Source organism: Tenrec ecaudatus, chromosome 12 (genome assembly GCF_050624435.1).
Source record: "Tenrec ecaudatus isolate mTenEca1 chromosome 12, mTenEca1.hap1, whole genome shotgun sequence".
Taxonomy (NCBI): Eukaryota; Metazoa; Chordata; class Mammalia; order Afrosoricida; family Tenrecidae; genus Tenrec; species Tenrec ecaudatus.
In genome coordinates, this window is record NC_134541.1 from 15,881,716 (window position 1) to 15,900,967 (window position 19,252).

Genomic DNA, 19,252 nt, shown 5'->3' on the forward strand with positions numbered 1-19,252 from the left:
GTTTTGGGGAGTCAGGTTTAGGACTGTTAAGTGTGGCGCCAATTAGACTTTGTCGGTTTTGAGGCGGTCTCTTGTTTTTGTGTGGTGGTAATTGCTTCATGTGGCTTCCTGGCCATGTGATCTGAGCGAGGAAGTGGCCCGTCAAGCCTGGGGTTTGGGGGTAGGCCTGGCTTGACGGTGATGCCTGGTGCAGGCTGACTTCAGAGAGGCGCTGGTTTGGTTCCCGACCACTGAGGGGGAGAAGCTTCGCCAGGAATCGGGTCTCACAGCTCATTTTCCATTGTGTGCACAGGGTTCACGGTCACCCTGCAATGTGTAACTGGAAAAATTCGCAAACTCGATTGCCATCGAGTTGTTTCCGACTCACAGCAGCCCCGGGCTTTGAGCAGAAACCCTATGGGGCGGGCTAGAACTGCCCCTGGGGGTTTCCGGGCCTGTAAAATCTTTTGGGGAGCAGACAGGCTTCTCTTTCTCCCTCGGAGCAGCTGGTGGTTTCAAACCACAGACCTTGCCATTACCAGACCGACACGTAATACCATTCAGAAAGAGTGGCATGTTGTGACAATGACCAAAACGGGGCAGGCACAAAGTGAGCACACGCTGTGGGGACAGTGGCGGGGCTTCCGCACACCTCCAGTGTGTCTGCCTCAAAGGGGACCCTGGGAGCGGGCGGGCAGGCGTGCGCGTACGGTGCCCAGCTGTAAACTACCTCAAGAAGCAGAATCTAATGCTGTGCGTGCAGAGCTCTGGCTCGGATGCTGTGTAGATACGCACGTGGGGCTGTCGGGCCCAGCTTCCCCCTCCCTCTGCATCCAAGGCTCAGGGCTTTTGGCCTTCTCCAGGACGCCATGCTCTGGATTAGTGAGTTGTATCTTTCACTCCCCTTTGCTAGCTACACTGTAAGCTCATCACCCCCATTCAGTGTGTGCATGTATGAGGGGACTTCAGGACATTGGGGGTATTTTTCATTAAAAGATTAAAACAAGAAAAAAAAAGAAAGAAAAAGGCAACTTTGAGGTACAAACTAAAAGTGTGTCCATTTAAAATAAAAGACGAAGAAGAGGGATCCAGTCATCACCATGATCAATTTGAGAGCACTTTCTGCATTCTTCATGACAATCATTAGTTGGGATTTAATAATACAGCATAGCGTTCCATAGCTCAATCACATCAAGTAGAATTGCTACCACAATCCGTGTCCAGCCATTCTTTTTCTACGTGGACTCCTTGACACCATCGCCCTTGTATCCCGCACACTGGATAGCCCCCCCCTCCAAAAATAATAAACACTTATTCTACTTGCTGTCCCTATAGGTCCATCAATCCTGGGCCTCATGTACTAAAACATGGAAAGCATTTCATTTAACAGCTTCAAGAGGGAGGGTGACCTCCATTGACATACTCCTCTGAGATACCCTCTACTATGAACCCACAAACACCATACAAAATAATACAAACCAAAAATACAGAGAATTTTTGGAAACTAGATCAGGTCCAGCAAGCATCATAGGGTTGGGGTGAGGGGTTGTCTACTGACAACTTTTAACTGTTCAGAGTGGTGCCTTTGGTCCCTGTGCTCCTCTCTCCCAAGCTCTCTGCTTAGTGACCACTCTCCTCCCCTCCCTCAATTTCCGACGGGGGTGTTCTCCGGAGGCCCATTTCCTCAATGCCCTTCCACTCATGGATCTTGGGCTCCCACTGACATCCATCGCCTTCTGCACATGGGATTCTCACAGTTCAGGCTCTGACGCTGGTCCCTCCCTCGACTTCAGTTTATATGGATTCCAACCCTTCAGTGATTGGTGAGGGGGTGCTTCTTCCACGTGGACTTGGTTGACATCGCACTTAGATGGCTGCTTGTTTGGTGACAAGTCTTTAAGACCCAGATGCTGTTTTACCTGATAGCCGGGCACCATCTAAATTCCTCACCACATTTTGCTCGAGCACCCATAGGTTCTGCGCTCCCTTCCCGAGGGCGAGTATCGAACCAGGGCTATGATGCAAGAACAAATTGTTCTGAAGTTGGAGCTAGGATTTAGTGTGAGCATCTTCTTCATTCTTTTACTCATTGTTATGAGCTCCCCATTTCCCCCAAACCTCCCCTGCCATACCTGCAAGGAAGCATTACTCCGGTGCCTGTCTGTCCTGTATTTCATATTCCTACAAACATACCAAAAAACTAGCAAGCAAACACTCACAACAACAACAACAGGGGAGAAGCTCAGCTGACAAGAAGGCAGAGAGCTCTGAACACGACTCGCCCTCAGGAGGGGATGAGACAGTCTGTACCTCGCCAGCTTTGTCTGTGTGATCGTTGACTCCCCTTCTAGCGTGTCATCTCCAGGGGAGGTGGGACCCTGTTATTTACTGTTCACTGTGGACTCTGCGCCCATCTCGTAGGTGCTCAGTACACACCTATCTGAATGACGGATGGGAGCGCTGGTGGCAGAGTGCTTAAGTGTTGGGTCGCTAGCTGCGAGATCAGCAGTTCGGAGCCACTAGCCACTACTCAGGAAAGAGAAGAGGGTTTTCGGTCCTCGAAAATCCACAGGGGCAGTTCTGCCCTGTCCTCTAAGTTCACCATGAGTTGGCATCAACTCAAAGGCTGTGCGTTTGGTTTTTTGGTTTGGACAGGCAGTCAGCACACTATTCCTGATGCTTCTCCATGACCATTCCTGTGTTGTCGCGGATCCGAGCATCCCAGGTGAGCCTAGAGCTTGACTGAGGGGCCTTGTAGTCAGCTGGCTGCCCACAGACCTGGGACCATCTCCACGTACGGACAGGCCAGGCAGACAGCATGTGGTTTCAGCTTTCTTCTATTCATACGGGATCCTTCTCACGGAGGGGAGCCTGCAAAGTCTGCCTTTGGTCTTCTGGCAAGACCATTTGGTAATGTGTTCGGGAAGGCTCGCATAGCAGTTCAGGTTTCCCTCCAGCCATCTCTGCACAAGCGGTGTCGTGGCCTTGGCTCCACTCGTCACAGCGTACCGTGTTCTCACGAGTTTCCATTCTTCTGGTTTCTCGGCCCCCCTGCCTGCTCCTCCTTGATTTCAAGTCACCGTGGGGCGTCTGGAGCGCAGTCCTTTGTGGGGAGGGCCTTTCGTGTGTGAGCTCACCCCACTAAAGCCTTCCTGTCCTTCCCTCCCAGAGGCTGCACAGAGAAACGGCCTGCGCACCGTGCCCACGGAGATGCAGTTTTTCGCCAGCACCGAAGAGTGAGTCCCAGGCAGAATTCGTAGAGGAGCTAATGTGTAATGCAAGCAAGAGATGGGACCAAGAATTCCCATGGTAGCAAGCAGTGCCCCTCCCACCCCCCAACTCTTCTCCCAGCTCCCTAACCATGCTCAACTTCCACCATGCATGGGCCTCTTTCAAAAAAGACACGAAGAAGTGGGAAAGGCAGGGCAGGGGACGGAGCCTGGCACTCAGGAGTTGAGTTGATGTTGTATGCTGGGGAATGGGCCAATGCTACTCAGAGGCCCCTGTAAGACAGAGTCGAACTGCCCGAGGGTGGTCTGATTTCCACGTGAAGGAAAATCCCTGATCAACAAACCAAGGATTTTTTGCTTCCTTCTTGGAGAAAAGTAGTCCCAGCTACCTGGGGGTCACCCAGGAACACAGCCTAGCGTAAAGGAAAGCTGAGCTGATTGCTAGTTGCAACGAAGGGAGAACCCACCCCGCAGGGAGCCAGGGGGTGTGAGCACTGAGGGTGGCCAGACGACATCTCGTCTTAGCAGGAGGGACCAGTCCCTGGGGAAAAGGTGTCCTGCGTGACAAAGGAGAGGGTCCTCCAACAGAGGGAGCCCCTCGAGGCGATGGACTGGCGTCAGAGCTGCCACGATGGGCACCGATATAACAATGATTGCTGCTGATGAGGCTGTCGACAGGGTGCTGCCCCCCTTGAAAACAAGGCACCCAGGACACTTGGGAAGGCTGTGTGACAAGATCAGGAGCGAGAGGACTGCAGAGAAGGTCCGGCACTCTGAAGATGAAGCATTCCCCGGGGGGAATCTTCTTTCCTCGTAGCTTCACGGCTTGGAAGGAGCCCCCAGGCGGAGCCAACCGTTTAATGTGCTCTACTGCTGGCCAGCTGGAGGTCTGAGTTTATCCAGAGGTGCCTCATAAGAAAGGTCTGGCAATCTACCACCCACACGGCCAGCTGTCCAAAAGCCCGCAGAGCACAGTTCTTCTCTGACACGCGTGTTAGAGCCTGTTCAGTGGCTAAGGTTTTAGTTTCCATGGGACCTGGGACGGCCTTCCACATGGACAGAATGAGCACACGGGGCAGAGAGGTGAAGGCCAGGCACACAGACCTGGCTCTGCCACTTAGCAGCTGTGTGACGCGGGCACGTCCCTTAACCTCTCTGGTCCTCAGTCAGTTGTCACCGATCAACTGGAGCCTATCTTGGAGGGCTGCTTTGGGAGGTCACGGGAGAATGGGCATCAAGCAGGGTGCCCGGGCCATGCCAACAAAGATGGCAACACTCATTATTCATTCAGGGCCCTGCCATCTCCAGTTAACAGCGACCACACAGCAGGGAGGGGTGGGCCTGGCCCATCCACGGTAGAGCTGGGCATCACCCAGATTTAGCCAGAGCTACAACGAATTGGTGGTGCTGTGCCTGGAGCACTTAGCCGTTCAAATGGACCGTGAACTTGGAGGGAAAGACATCTCTGTCGGCCTCCACACCAATTGACTTGGAAATCCTGGGGAGCAGTTCTCCGCCCTCTTGCTGGGTCACCAGGCTCTGTGTAAGGACCAGGGGTACAGCCGTGAGCAGACAGGGATCCCCACCCTGGTGGAGCTGACATTCCAAAGACAAAAACTGAGTCAGAGAGTCGAATTCACAAGAGCATCAGAGGGGAAGCGATGATGTGAGGGAGAGGGAGCAGGGTTGGGGCGGGAGACAGGACAGGGTCCTTTGGAAGGCAAGAGCGAGCCGTGCAGACGGCAAGCATGGGCCGCCCCCCGCTCTTCCTCCGCGTCCCCACGTGTGCAGTTGACAGAGGAAGCACGGATAAAGCCGGGCCTATTGGCTCGTCACCTCCTCTTTCATTCATTCTTTATTTTCACCCGATGGCGAGTCGAGGACTTCCTTTCCCTCTACAAATATTTGGACCTCATCACCTGCAGTGGTTCCTCACGTTCCGTTTCCAAATTCTTGGATTTTCACAAAGAAAACCTGCCCGAAAATGCAAGTGAGTGGGGGAGCCAACCTTCCCCTGAACCCCAAAGAAAGGCAACCCAGCCCGTGCTGGGCGCACTACTCTGGGCTACACGCAGACAGCTCCCATTGCACAGCGGGGAGAGCCTTTGTTTAGCTTAGCTGCTGTTGACCTTTGCGCTGTGCACGTCTGTCACCCAACAAACACCCATCTGCACCATCATCTTTTTTTTTCTTTAAATGAATTTTTAATTGTGGATGAAGTGGGGAGCGTGCGTGTCAGACCTCCAACTCTGCATTGGACAGTCCAAGTCTCTCACCACGCCCCGCCCCCGTATAGTCACACCTTCCTCTATGTCCTCATTTTTAAAAGCTTCATTGGTGCCCATCCTAATTAAAGGATCATCTTTCTTTAACTAGGAAGGAGCCCTGGTGGCATAGTGAGCAATGCACTGGGCTGAGAACCGTAAGACCAACGGTTCAAACCCACCTGTTATGCTGCTGCAGAAAGACGAGGCCGTCTGCTGCTGTAAAGCGTTACAGCCTCAGACACCCTATGGGGAAGTTCCACTACGCCCTATCGGGTCACTGTGAGTCTGCATGACCTCGATGCCACCGAGTCTGAGTTTTATTTAAACTTTTTGAGGGATATTTATTTAGGTTGTTTGTCATTTCCCATTGAAGGCCTCTGTGAGCTCCCTTGTACCGCACCTAAAGCCTCTGTCCAGTGCTTTTTTTATGGTGACTTCTTAGAATAGACTTGGTGAGCTGAAGGGGGTGCCTGGTTTGCAAAGGGTTTAAATGTCCCTGACGAGCTGCCTCAGCAGCAGACAGGTTCGTCTGCCTCCCTCCCCTGCTGGCTTCCCAGTCTCCCCACGAGCCCGGAACCCCCGGTCTGTGCTGAACGGCTGCTCTCTGGGTCTCTTTCCAGCAAAGACGACCTTGAGGAGGTGGAGGCGCCTCTGGACCTGCCGACGGACTCCAAGAAGGAGGAGGATTACCGCAGAAACATCTGGAAGGGCTTCCTTATCTCCATCCCCTACTCGGCCAGCATTGGCGGCACGGCCACCCTCACGGGCACGCTCCCCAACCTCATCCTGCTCGGCCAGCTCAAGAGGTGAGAGCCGTGGCCCCCGCCCAGTGCTGGGGACGTGGGGAGATACGAGGACGGGAGGGAAGAGACGGGCGCCTGGTGCTATTTTGTACAGGAGACCAGCAAGTCCTCTCACACCGGATGGCATCGGAGCCGAGACAGAGCAGGGAAGACGTGGGTCCTGTGGACGCAGGCAGGGCAAGGTTCCAGAGGGAATAACCATATGGGCAGGCCCCGGGTTACAGACCAGATCTGTTCCTGGGGCTCTAGTCTGTAGGAAAGTCGGAACAAGTGCACAGTGTCCTCCTTGAGCTTCACGTTAGGGCCAGAAAGGGGCCCTGGCGGCCCAGTGGGTGATGCGTGGGGCTGCCCACCGCAAGGGGAGCATTTGAAAGAAACCCACAGGCAGCTTCCAGAGAGCAATCTGCCCCTGAGAAGATGCCCAACCCGGAAACCCTAATGAGCGGCTCTCCTCCACCCTCCAGCCATCCAGCCCTCCTGTGCGTTGACTTGACTCTGTAGCCAGGGGTTTGGTGTTGGCAGGGGTTGGCTCAGTCACTTCAAAGTAAGGGCAGATGTACATCACATTAAAGGGCAAACCCATATGGCGTCCGTGACCCAGGGACTCACGGCACAAAGGCTGCAAGTGGAAACGGTCCTTGGAGGTTGGAGGAAGGACACGATGAGCAGACTGGCTGAGCCCAGAACACAGAGGGGACTGGATGGGAGGACGTAAGGGCTGAGGACACCTTAAGGACTCCCACTTATTTCCCTAAGCAAGATAGAAATCACTGGAGAGTTGGGAACAGAGGGAGGGCATGGTGTGGCTGTTGGTGGTGGTCTGCGGCCAGGCAGTCCTGCACGCAGCTCTCTGATGGACCCTGAGCACCGTCCAGGGCTGGAATGGGCGCTGCAAGGAGGCAGTTCCCCACCGCGGAGTGCTTCAGGCAGGGACGGCCAGGGCGTAGGAAGGAGGTGGAGAGCGAGGCTCTCAAACTGCATGGCTTGTTCTCAGATGGGAAACCTCCCAGCATGTGGAGCATCTGTTTCTAAGGCTTTAAGACCCAGCTTTCTGAGCGGCTGGGTCCGTCAGATGCCTTTGCTGTGGGGATGAAGCAGACGGTCATTTCTTGGCGTGCACGCAAATGGACCCTTTGGGTGACCCACGTCAAATCAAAGCCAAATCCAAGTACCGAGAGGAGACGCTGACTTCAGAAAGAAAGAAGGATGCCTGTGATAGGGATGTTGTGTGTGTGTGCACTGTCAGCAAGTTCAGCCGTTCAAACCCACCAGCTTCTCCTGGGGAGAAAGATGAGGCTGGCTGCTCTGGTAAAGATTTACCGCCTCAGAAGCCTGACAGAGGCCCCCTAGGAGTCAGAACAGACCCAATGGCAGTGGGTTTGGCTCGGGCCGGCGTCTGACCTTGTCAGAGGCAAACATGGGCAACAGCTGTGAGCCCTACCCAAGACATGCGGAAAGGATGGCTGGTTGCAGACAGCTCTTCTCTGGGCACGAAGCGTGGGAGGCTTACTGTTGCCATCCCTATTCTGAGGTTCGGCATGTTGGCTTCACCTGGGGCCCATCTGCGGGCTCAAAAACAGAGTAGGACGATGGAGGGAACACTAGCCATGTTGCTGGTGTGTTGGGGGGAAGCCAGGAGTTAGATGTCAGGGAAAGTCAGGGCGGGTTGAACTCTGGGGGCCTGGACAGAAAGCAGGGAGGTCCTGAGTTGGGGGTGCGGGAGTGGGGTAGGGGCTGCGCGCGCACATACACACACACACACACACACACACACACACACACACACACACACGGGCAGGCCTTTGTTCCAACCTGAGCAGGAACAACGGAGAAAAGGCTGGAGCTGCAAGTCGGATGATCCATCTCGAAGGATGCGGAGTAAATCAGATACAAATGACACGCCAGCCTGCAACCTGCATCCTCATCATTGTGGACCCTCTAGGCTGGAAGGAGAGGGTTTAAAAAGAAAGTCGAGTCAAGCAAGGCTTGTGGGCCGCTCAGCAGAGGAGCCTGCCCAGACTGGAGAATGGGACCCTTTGTTCCCAAATGCACTTTCCTGCTTTACTCAGATTATCGATGATACAGGCACACTGCACAACACCCATGAAACGGGCCAGATGGGAAATACCTTCGGATTTCTCTTTTAGGTCGTTAGAAGCTTGTCTTCTAGTCTTTTCTGTGGACAACTGCTACATGTCTGTCTTTGTTCCACACTAATGTCATCATTCTGTTTACATATTTTGTCATTCACTTGCTCCTTAGGGAACACACTTAATAATGGCTATCCATGACCCCATTTGGGGCGTCAGACGTTAATGATAGATGTTTGGATTGCCTTCATCTCTTCTTCTTTTGCGCTAATGAAAAACGTGGCTAATGATCCACTTACTGATATTTTAATATGCTTTTCAGTGGTGTTTGCTTTTGTCTTGTTATGAAGGCTGGTGTTCCTTGAGGAAATTGTAGCACATATAAAGTGGGGGGGGGTGGTATCTCAGGGTTCCGTGGCGGAGACCTGAAGAGCGGCTATGTCAATATTGGGGCTGGCATGCCTGTGTGGTGTTTGCAGTCTGGGAGGGGCCGTGTGACCCTGTAGTACATGCTTTTGATGAAGGAACACGGAACACATGCATTAACTGCTTTTCTGTTTTCTCCGTCTAGCACATGCATCCTCGCCCCTGTTTCTGCCTTTAGTTTTTAAGATCTACTTTCAGTGATGGGCCATCTAGGATCCCAAGGGGTACAGCGGTTAAGTACTAAGCCGTTAATGAGGCCAGCAGCCAGTTCCAACAGTGCCGCTCGCTATTGGCAGGAGAAAGACATGGAAATCTTATAAACCCTATGGGGGAAGTTCTACCCTGCCCTATAGGGTCACTATGCATTAAATCCACTTACAAGCCATAGTGGGTGGTCTAGTAGGAACTTCGGGTAAAAAGACATACACATATTTAAGGCTTTTAAAGTATTTACTAGACTCCCAGACTGCCCTCACTGACAAGCAGTAGGGGCTCATGTCTGTGAGTTCCTGTGAGCTCAAGCCCTCACCGGCACGGGATATCATTTTCCTTAACCCTTACTGGCTGGGAGAAGTCTTCACAAAGCTGAAGTTGGGCTGCCAAGCACCGAAAAGAAACCCTGTATGGACATCAACATTGCTGGGGCAGGTCACACAGGGTCCCTGAGGACTTAGGGCAGAGGTCACAGTCCGCAGGGTTTGCCGGCTCTCACAGTCTTTAAAGAACTCTTTAATGAATTGCCAGCATTTGAACATCACATGATTTCAAAGACAATCCGGGCTCTGAGCTCCGGGCCTGCACCCCCGCATTCCAACAGTAGGGGGAGCCGAGTGGCACCGGCCCATTCAAAGCTATGATCTCACTGTCCCGGAGTGGATTCTGACTCTTAGTGAGCCCACAGGTCAGGGTAGAACTGCCCCTGTGACTCTTTGGGGGAGCAGAAAGCCCCATCTTTCTCCTACAGAGAGGCTGGCGGTTTCGAACTGCTGACCTGGAAGTTAGCAGCCCAGTGTGTCCCAGCAGGGTCCCTCACCGCCCCCTGCTCTCCAGTTTCTTTCCACAGTGCGACCTGGTGAATTTTGGCTCCTGGTTCCTCTTCGCCTTCCCACTCATGCTGCTCTTCCTGTTGGTGGGCTGGCTCTGGATCTCGCTGCTGTATGGAGGAATGTCCCTGAGGTAAACTCCCAACCCAGCCCACGCCCGCCCAGCCGAGGCCACCTCCGGGGAGAGACCCTGCAGGACGGGGTAGAAGGGCCCCGACACCTCTCTTGGGAGGTCCGATAGCAACCACGCTCTCTGGAGCCAGGCTGAACGGTGTTTGAGTCACAACATCCTCCTCGTAGGGAAGGAGGAAACTTCCGTTGCCTGCATCTCCCACCCTTAGCACCCATCAGTGTCTCAGGGGGCCATTCTAACTGCCCCAACCCGAGGGGTGTGCGGAGCAGAGGTGACGCATGTGGCCCGAGGTTCGTGTGTGGACACACGATTAGACAGGTTGATACAAGGTTACTGTGTGGAAGTGACTATCACTCTATTTGGATCACAGAGCCAAGTGACCTTCGGGACTGTCGTGTGCTTGAGTTTGGCGTCACGACGCTGTTGTGGCTCTAGAGGGGGACAAGGGTTACCCTCCTGTCACGGATCCTTTGCCACACGTGCTGCCTGCCACCGTTTGTAATGATGAACTAGCGTCGTTTGCATGCGCACCAGGGAGAGGGAGGGGAGTCTCAGTGAAAGATAAAATTGGCAACACATCTACCTGGTTCAGAAACCAAACCATGCAACAAAGGGCGCCCTGAGTCTCCCTCCAAGACACCTGACGGATCACGTCGTCACCCTATATGCACGGACACACACGCGCACACACCTTGCACACGGGTTCCCATTGCCATTGGTCTCTGGGGTACCGATCTGGGTTTCTTCAACAAACAGGCAGATACAAAGATGTTGTTTGGGGGCACAGCTGTCGTTTTGCACATTCTTACACACGTTGGGGGGTTTTGTGTGTGAGAGAAATAAGTTGTGAGGTTTCTGGGTGAGAGCACAAGCACCTGTCTATTTTAATAGATGTTGTCAAATTATCCCCCGTCAGAACAGCTTCCAGCTAACCACGCGTTTCCTGCAGCCAAGTAGGATTTCTGCCCATCCGATGAGAGGAACATCACTTGCACTGATGTAACTAAGAGTGATTTGAGCAATTCTTCCTGTGTCTGGGGCGTTTGATAGAGCCCTTCTGGTGAATTGCTGAGCCGTGTGGTCACCCTCTCTGTTCATGTCTCACTGGTGTCCAGTTTCTATATTAGAAAGATTGACTTGCTTGCTGAGTGGCAAATATTCCTTTCTTTTTGCTTTCTTTTTCTCATTTTGAAGATGGTGGGTTTTTTTTTTTCCTTCTGATGAAAAGTAAAACTATTTTTAGGTGAAGTTATCAATCTTTTCTCTCATGGATTCTGATTTTTTTAAAATCATTTTATTGGGGCATTATACAACTCTTATAACAATCCATACATACATCAGTTGTGTAAAGCACATTTGCATATTTATTTACCTCATCATTCTCAAAACATTTTCTCTCCACTTAAGGCCCTGTCATCAGCTCCTCATTTCCCCCTTCCCGCCCTGCTCCCCACTCCCCTCTCCCTCATTAACCCTTGATAATTTATAAATTATTATTTTGTCATATCTTACACTGTCCGATGTCTCCTTTCACCCACTTTTTCTGTTGTCTGTCCCCCAGGGAGGAAGTTATATGTCAATCCTTGTAATTGGTTCCCCCTTTTCAACCTACCCTTCCGGTATTACCACTATTGGCACTGGTCCTGAAGGGATCATCTGTCCTGGATTCCCAGTTCCTATCTGTACCAGTGTACATCCTCTGGTCTAGCCAGATTTGTAAGGTAGAATTGGGATCATAATAGTGGGGGTTGGGGGTGGGGAGGAAGCATTTGGGAACTAGAGGAAAGTTCTATGTTCATTGTTGCTACATTGCACCCTGACTGGCTCTTCTCCTCCCCGCGAACCTTCTGTAAGGGGATGTTCAGTTGCCTACAGATGGGTCTTGGGTTCCAAATCTGCACTCCCGCTCATTCACAATGATTTGATTTTTGTTCTTTGATGCCTGATACCTGATGCCTTTCACACCTGGTGATCACACAGGCTGGTGTGCTTCTTCCATGTGGGCTTTGTTGCTTCTCAGCTAGATGGACACTTGTTTACCTTCAAGCCTTTAAGACCCCAGACGCTATATCTTTTGATAGCTGGGCACCATCAGCTTTCTTCACCACATCTGCTTATGCACCTGCTTTATCTTCAGTGATTGTATTGGGGAGGTGAGCACACAATGATGATTTTTTTGTTCTTTGATGCCTGATAACTGGCACTTCGTGATCACACAGGCTGGTGTGCTTCTTCCATGTGGGCTTTGTTGCTTCTGAGCTAGATGGCCACGTGTTTACCTTCAAGTCTTTAAGACCCAGATGCTATATCTTTTGATAGCCGGGCACCATCAACTTCCTTCACCACATTTACTTATGTACTCATTTGTCTTCAGTGATTGTGTCGGGAAGGTGAGCATCTTGAAATGCCAGTTTAATAGAACAAAGTATTTATTAATTGAGGGAGGACTTGAATGGAGGACCAATGTCCATCTGCTACCTTAATACTAAACATATATATATATGTACATATATCTATTTCCCCATCATCATATATAAATATATTTACATATGTTCATGTCTTTATTTAGACCTTTATAAATGTCCTTTGCCTCCTAGCTCTTTCTTCTATTTCCTTTTACTTTCCTCTTGTCCCACTATCATGCTCAGCCTTCATTTGGGTTTCAGTAATTCCTCTCGGTTACATTACTCTTGATCACGCCCTACCAGGCCCCCTACACCCTCCTCACCACCAATTTGGGTCACTTATTGTTCCCTTGTCCCTGGGTTTGTTAACACCACTTCCTTTTCCCCCACCTGCCTCTCTCCCATGTCTCCCCTGGAACTGTCGGTCCCATTGTTTTCTCCTCCAGATTGTTCATCCAGCCTATCTTATTTAGACAGACATGCGGAGATAACAACATGCACAAAAACAAAACAGAGCAAAACAAATCAACAAAAGAAAACAAAACAACAAAAAGCCAATGACAAAAAACAACAACAAAAAGTAAAACCTGTAGTTAGTTCAAGAACTGTTTGTTGGGCTTTAGGAGTGTTTTCCGGTCGAGTCTGATAGGGTGTGAAGCTCTGGCCCCAAAGTCTATTTTTGGTATTCCCTGGGGACTTCATTGCTCTGTTCCCCTTGCTGTTCTGTTGCATGCCCTTAGTGTTTTGCCTTGGTGTGGTGGGATCAGATCGGGCGCAATTCCCACACCTTGTCTCCAGTGTTGTCCCTGTAGGGCTATGGGTCAGTGAGGGATGTTGTCTCATAGTGGGGCTGGCCATATGGTCTTGTCTGTGGATTGGCTGCTCTGAGCAGGAACATCGTACTCAAGGCTTGGTGAGCCAGGATGTGCTCCACTCTCTCTTACTGCCCCTTCATTTGCTCCCGTGTGCTCTGATCGGACATGTCCCTCTCCCTGAGCTGTAGCTCAGTGCTGTCCTCTGCAGTGAATTCCTCTGGGGGGAGGGGCATAGTTGGGATTGGGGCGGCCCCTCAGACCTCTCCACTGGTTCCTTACTCCTGGCCGGTACATTGCATTCATCTCTTGGAGCACCAAGTTGGGGCTTCTGAATGTTTCGTTGTTAATAGACAGGTCTTCCCAATCTAGGCTAACAAAAGAATATTCCCAATTTTTTTCTAGAACTTTCATTTTTGACATTGAAATCATTTCCAGGTGTGGAATAGTCTATAGCGTGAGGTTGGGGCCCACCTTCTCTTTTGTTTCTAGAGGGTGACCCGGTAGTCCCAACTTAATAACCCCGTTATCTAGTCTCAGCTGACTCGGGCTTGTTCACACCTTTTCCCGCCACATCCACAGTCCTGTTCCTGCATCTGGCTGGCGTCTCGCTCTCCCGGCCCCCCGGCTGCAAAGCCTCTCTTCTTCAAATTCACAGTCCTTGATGGGGTCGGAGTGGGCAGTAAGCAAGGTAAGCACAGCCTGACTGTTGCTTACTTGCTTGTCTTTCATAAACAATGTGACATGTTTTTCACCACATCAAAGGTGTGGCCCACAGGGAGGAGCCCCGGTAGCATAGTGGTTACGTGTTAGGCTGCCAAAGACAAGGTCTGCAGTTCAAGACCACTGTCCACTCCGAGGGACAGAAAGAGGAGGTTTTCTACTCCCACATCGAGTTACAGTCTTGGGAACCCACAGGGACAGCTCTATCCTGTCCTGCTCCCCCCAGAATGCTCCTTAGAAGCAAGAAGGGCAAGATCTCCTCTCACATACTGTGGACCTGGTATGATGAGAGACCCGTCCCTGGATGGGGCATCCTGCTTGGTAAAGTCGAGGGGCATCAAGAGAAGGGGAGACTCTTGATAAGATGGACTGACACAGGCACTGCAGTAACTCGCTCAGACCTAAGAACAATTGTGAGGCCGGCACGGGACAGCGTCGTGTCCTTCTGTGGTACACAGGGCCCCTCTGCATTGGAAACATCCCGACAGCACTCGACAACAACAAAGGTGCGCCTTCGCCCAAGATACCGCCTTTTCCCTAGACTCAGTGTCTAGATGTTGCATGGATGGCACTTGGTCCCATTTGTTTCCCTGCTTGGCTGGGCGTCAGTTTGACCCGCTAAGTGACTTTGAGCCCTAAGACCAGATTTACATTGTGGAGCATCACACACACACACACACACGCACACGTCTGTGGTCTGACTTCCGGGTCTGACAGTGGGGAGGGGAGGTAGTCATCAGCAGGCAGGGGAGGGGCCATCAGGCCTTCCATGGCCCCTGGTAACTTTCCCACTCTGCATTGCAGGGGCTGGAGGAAGAAGAAGTCTGAGTTCCAGGTGGATGCTGAAGCCAGGGCTCGAGCCACCATACAGGAGGAGTTCCAGAACCTGGGGCCCATCAAGTACGCGGGGCTGGACGGAAAACTACCCGCTGGCCTGGCCCCTGGGAACGGAGTCCCTGGGAGCCTGGAGCCTGAGGCACACGAGGGGACTGTCCCAATCTCTTGAGCTGGTCCTGAAGGAGATACCTTGTGACCTCCAGACTGGGGCACCCTAGGACATTCGAGTCTCCTAGGGTGCTCCTGAGTAGGGAGCTACCCCCCCACACACACACACTTAAAGCACCCCCTGTTCCCCCGGTGCGTGAAACACCCTGACGCTGTCTGGAGTGCCTTCGGGCCCTGTGCGTGGAGAGTATGCTTCTCAGGTGGTGAAATGCCCAAGAGCAGGAGGCCTGGGTTCAAGGTTCAAGAGTTCGCTCTGTGGGGCCTTGGCCAGGGCTCTAACCCTCTCTGAGCCTTGGTCCCCAATGCATGACATGTGCATATTGACTGGATACTGGCCTCAACATCCGGGCTGTCCTCTCGGCGTGTCTGTCTGCCCCTCTCAGTGTGTGTGCATCCGTCACCCCGGGTCTGCAGGACCGACGGTCTTCTTTCTTTGCTGCTGCCTCTCTTCCTGCTCGCCGGTCTCTGGTGCTCCTTGGGCCTTGGGGACTTCCCGGTGGGACTAGTAGAGAGGGGTTGGAGGATGCATGATGCTTCAGAAGGAACTGGGTGTGGGGGGTGCACAGGAAGAAACCCTGGAACTAGAGCCCCTACCCCATCCCCGCCCCACCCTGCCAGCCTCTGGGGGTGCCCTGGGAGGGAGAGCGTTTAGTGTGTGCGACTCAGGTGAGGTCTGCTCCTGACCAAAGCCCTCTGTCACTGTTGTGTGTCCTCCACAGGTTTGCGGAACAAGCCGTGTTCGTCCTTTTCTGCTTATTCGCCATTCTCCTCTTCTCCCGGGACCCGAAGTTCATCCCTGGCTGGGCCAGCTTCTTCGCCCCGGGGTGAGAGTCGGGGCCCTCAAAGGGTCCAGTCCTGCCGGGGAGGGAGCCCCCGAGACATGGTTTTGATGGCTACGGCCTTTCTTATATTTTGCCAAAAGACGTTCGTGGGTTTCTCAGATGACAGATGGATGCGGTCAACCATTTACTAATACCGAGAAGGCCAAAGGTGCCCAGAATGGCAGGCTCCAGTCAGTCCCCAGAGAGAGCCAAGAGCAATGGGCCCTGGGCGCCGCTCTCCACCGCACTAACATGAGGGATCAGAGGCGGTACCCATTTGCCAAAACCCACCGAGATGGCCCCTGAAAAAGGCCGCACCTTACCAACATGTGTGAGGGTGGTCCAGGACCAGGTAGTGCTTCATCCTGTTGTGCATCAGGTCGATGGCACCAAACAACCACCTTACCAACTGCCACCAAATCCAGTCTGCCTCGTAGAACCGCTACTTACCGTTTCTGAAGCGAGACAGCAGTGGTTCTCAACCTGTGGGCCGTGACCCCTTTGGGGGGAGTAGAACAACCCTTTCACAGGGGTCACCTAAGACCATCAGAAAACACATAAATATTGCACAATATATAGTGACGTCTTGTTTTGTGATTAATCACTGTGCTTTCATTATGTTTAATTATGTTTGATTTGTAACCATGAAAATGCATCCTGCCTATCAGATATTTACATGATGATTCTTCACAGTAACAAAATGACAGTTGTGAAGTAGCAACGACAATAATGTTATGGCTGGGGCGTCACCACCACATGAGGAACTGTCTGAAAGGGTCTCGGCCTGAGGAAGGTGGAGAGCCACTGCTACCATGCTTAAAGAAGCAGACAGCCTCGTCTTTCTCCCACAGAGCCACTGGTTGAGTTTGAACTGCTGACCTGGCCCGTAGCCCAACACTTAACTCATAGCACCCATGCTTCCTTGGGTGTGCCATGTACACGTAAATCACACTCCGGTAGGACTGGCTTTAAGGGCTCGGGCAAACTAACTAAACACTAATCTCGCTTTAACTAAATTGTTTGAACAAAAACAAGCATGTGATCACATCATGCATATGATTTCTGACCTGTTCTTTTATCTTCCTTTTATAACGACAAATGTGTGTGGTCCTTATACAAACGCCAAACAATACTGAATTCTAAAACGGAGTGTTAGCTGCTCTCCCCCACCTTTTGCCTCACCCCCTCCCACCAAAGAAGCTCACTGTGGACGGGTGGGTGTGCCGCACGCACTTCCTAGGCTCCCAGCTCTCCAGACACGCCCACAACGGCAAGGACCCACGCAGACTCTCGCATGGGTGTTAGTGCTGACCTCTGAGGGGCTTCAAAAAAGCCCCGGGGAAAGTGGAATGAAAGCTAGTGGGATTTCCCAGGAGATTTTGGGAACATCCTCCGTATGGACAACTCCTACTGACCCTTGGGCGCCAGGCTTGGAACTGCTTCTGTCACGGACAATGAAGGGAAACTTGAACACGCCTGGATTTGGGGAATCTGCGTGATTCCTCATGGTGCCCGAGCTGGGAAGCATTACAGGGTGAAGTCCTGGCTTGAGAGACTCGGAAGAGGCCTCTTGAGCCCCTTCATGAGCCTGGTCCAGGTGGTGGGATTGCTGATCTGATGGTGGAAAGCCGAGGCTGTCGACGCCCGTGAAGAGTTCGAGTCTGGGAACCCCACTGCAGCGGTTCTCCCTGCCCTGTAGGCCAGGCTCGCTATCAGTTGGCATCACCTCGAGAGAAGTGTGTTTGGAGTTTGCTGGAGAGCCGCGTACATTCAAATGCTGGGGGCTTGGCTGGCCGCCACCTTCCAGCAGGGTGTCAGCATCTGTAAACCCTGCTTTCCATAAAGCCCCATTGCCACCGAGCCAGTTTCAACTCATCGCGACCCTAGTGGGGTTTCCAAGACTAGATGACTTCAGCTTTCATCTTCTGCCTGCAGGGTGGCTGGTTTTGAACCCCTCACCTTAGGGTCCGCAGAGGGCCCTCAACATCACCAGTATCACACACCTCACCAGAGAGAAGCCGTTCCAGCCAGCACTTCCCACACTCGTGCCAAGCTCTGCCATGGAGCTAATGCCAACTCCTTACAACCCTATCTGGGGCAGGGCAGAACTGTCCTGTGGGTTTCCCAGGCGGCAGCTCTTTACAGGAGTGCAAAGCTCTGTCTGTCTCCCAAAGGGGGCACTGGTGATTTTGAAATGCTGACCGGTTAGTTAGCAGCTCAAGGAGAATCCACTAGGCCACCAGGACTCCTCATATCAATAAATCAATCTATCTGTCTATCTCTCTAATCAGGAGGTGGTCACCATATCACAAATGATAGATAGCACAGGGGCAGTCCCTGGGTGACAGTGAGATCTGTTCCTGTGTCTTTTAATAATTCCATGACAGCTGGGACATATCTGGAAAGCACAATGGTAATTATCACGGACAGAACCGCTGCTTCCCAAGTGCCTCCCTCCAACTCCTTTTTGGCTTGTGTCCAGTACTGCAAATAAAAATCCCCCTCCATTTGTCACTTCTATGTTAATACATTAAGATTGGCATTCCCTTTCAAATGAAAGCAAACAACAAACGGAAACAAAACCAAGAAACCAGAAGCAGACTACTTCATTGTGTGGCTGGGACATCTTTTAGTTAAGCATGTCCCTATTTAACATTTCTTCTTCTTCTTTTTTACTCCAATAAATAATGAGCCTCCCTGTCCAGGTGTACACACAAGAGTCTGGTTGTTTCCTGAGGATAAATGCTGAGAAGCGATGCAGTTGGAGCTAGAGGTACCGGCATTTACAGCTTTGAGCCATGTGGCCAACTGTCTCCCCGAAGGTCAACCCCTTTTATTCTCCAGCCCTCTCGCTGGCCATGATCATCCCTTTCAAGTTTTGTCTGTCTGAGATGATATTCAATTAGCCTTTTAATTTCTAATTCTTTCACTATGGTGAAATGATAATGACCATCTTTTCAAATGTCTTGACTGGCTGCGTAGCCTTCCTCCCAAGTGTCTGGGCCTGAGGGCTTTTGTTAGCAATGATGGTTTGCTAAAGGATGCATGTTTATTATACAAAAATTGTAGTTCATGAAGGCAAGGAAACTCTGTCAGGGCCCCTCTCCTCCAGGGACCATTGTCTGACTGTGAGCACGTTGTTCCTGCTTCCAAGCTTCTGAAATGGAAGCTGCCTGCCTCCGAGGGCTGCTTGGGAGGCTTCCATGAGCCGAATGTCTACAAAGGACGTGGCCTCGGATGCCTGGAAGGTGAGGGAGGATGAGCTTGGTTATCCTTGCTGGTGATATGGGACAGCATCTCCTGGTGGTAAGCTGCCCGTGCCAGGAGGAATCCAAGCAGAAGCTACCTGGATCCAGACAGAAGTCTTACAAGAGTCTTGCTCAGGTGCTCTGTGGCCGTTCGAAACCACCAGCAGCTCCTTGGGAGAAAGACTGAGCCTTCCACTCCCGGTAAACAAGGACAGTCTCGGGGACCCACAGGTGGCCGCTATGAGTGAGCACAGACGTGATGGCAGT

General features: G+C 52.0%; 1 protein-coding gene across 3 annotated transcripts in view; it reads left to right on the top strand.

Annotated features, from left to right (window-relative positions):
• SLC13A3 (solute carrier family 13 member 3) overlaps positions 1 to 19,252 on the top strand; it is a 46,296-nt gene that overhangs the window by 12,956 nt on the left and 14,088 nt on the right. Inside the window, exons 3-7 of one of the 3 annotated variants that reach the window (XM_075527750.1) lie at positions 3,149 to 3,215; positions 6,097 to 6,282; positions 9,846 to 9,971; positions 14,716 to 14,811; positions 15,636 to 15,740. In XM_075527750.1, the coding sequence (XP_075383865.1) occupies positions 3,149 to 3,215; positions 6,097 to 6,282; positions 9,846 to 9,971; positions 14,716 to 14,811; positions 15,636 to 15,740 (580 nt within the window). The remainder of the gene's footprint in view (positions 1 to 3,148; positions 3,216 to 6,096; positions 6,283 to 9,845; positions 9,972 to 14,715; positions 14,812 to 15,635; positions 15,741 to 19,252) is intronic. The other 2 variants (XM_075527752.1, XM_075527751.1) reach the window with 2 other exon arrangements.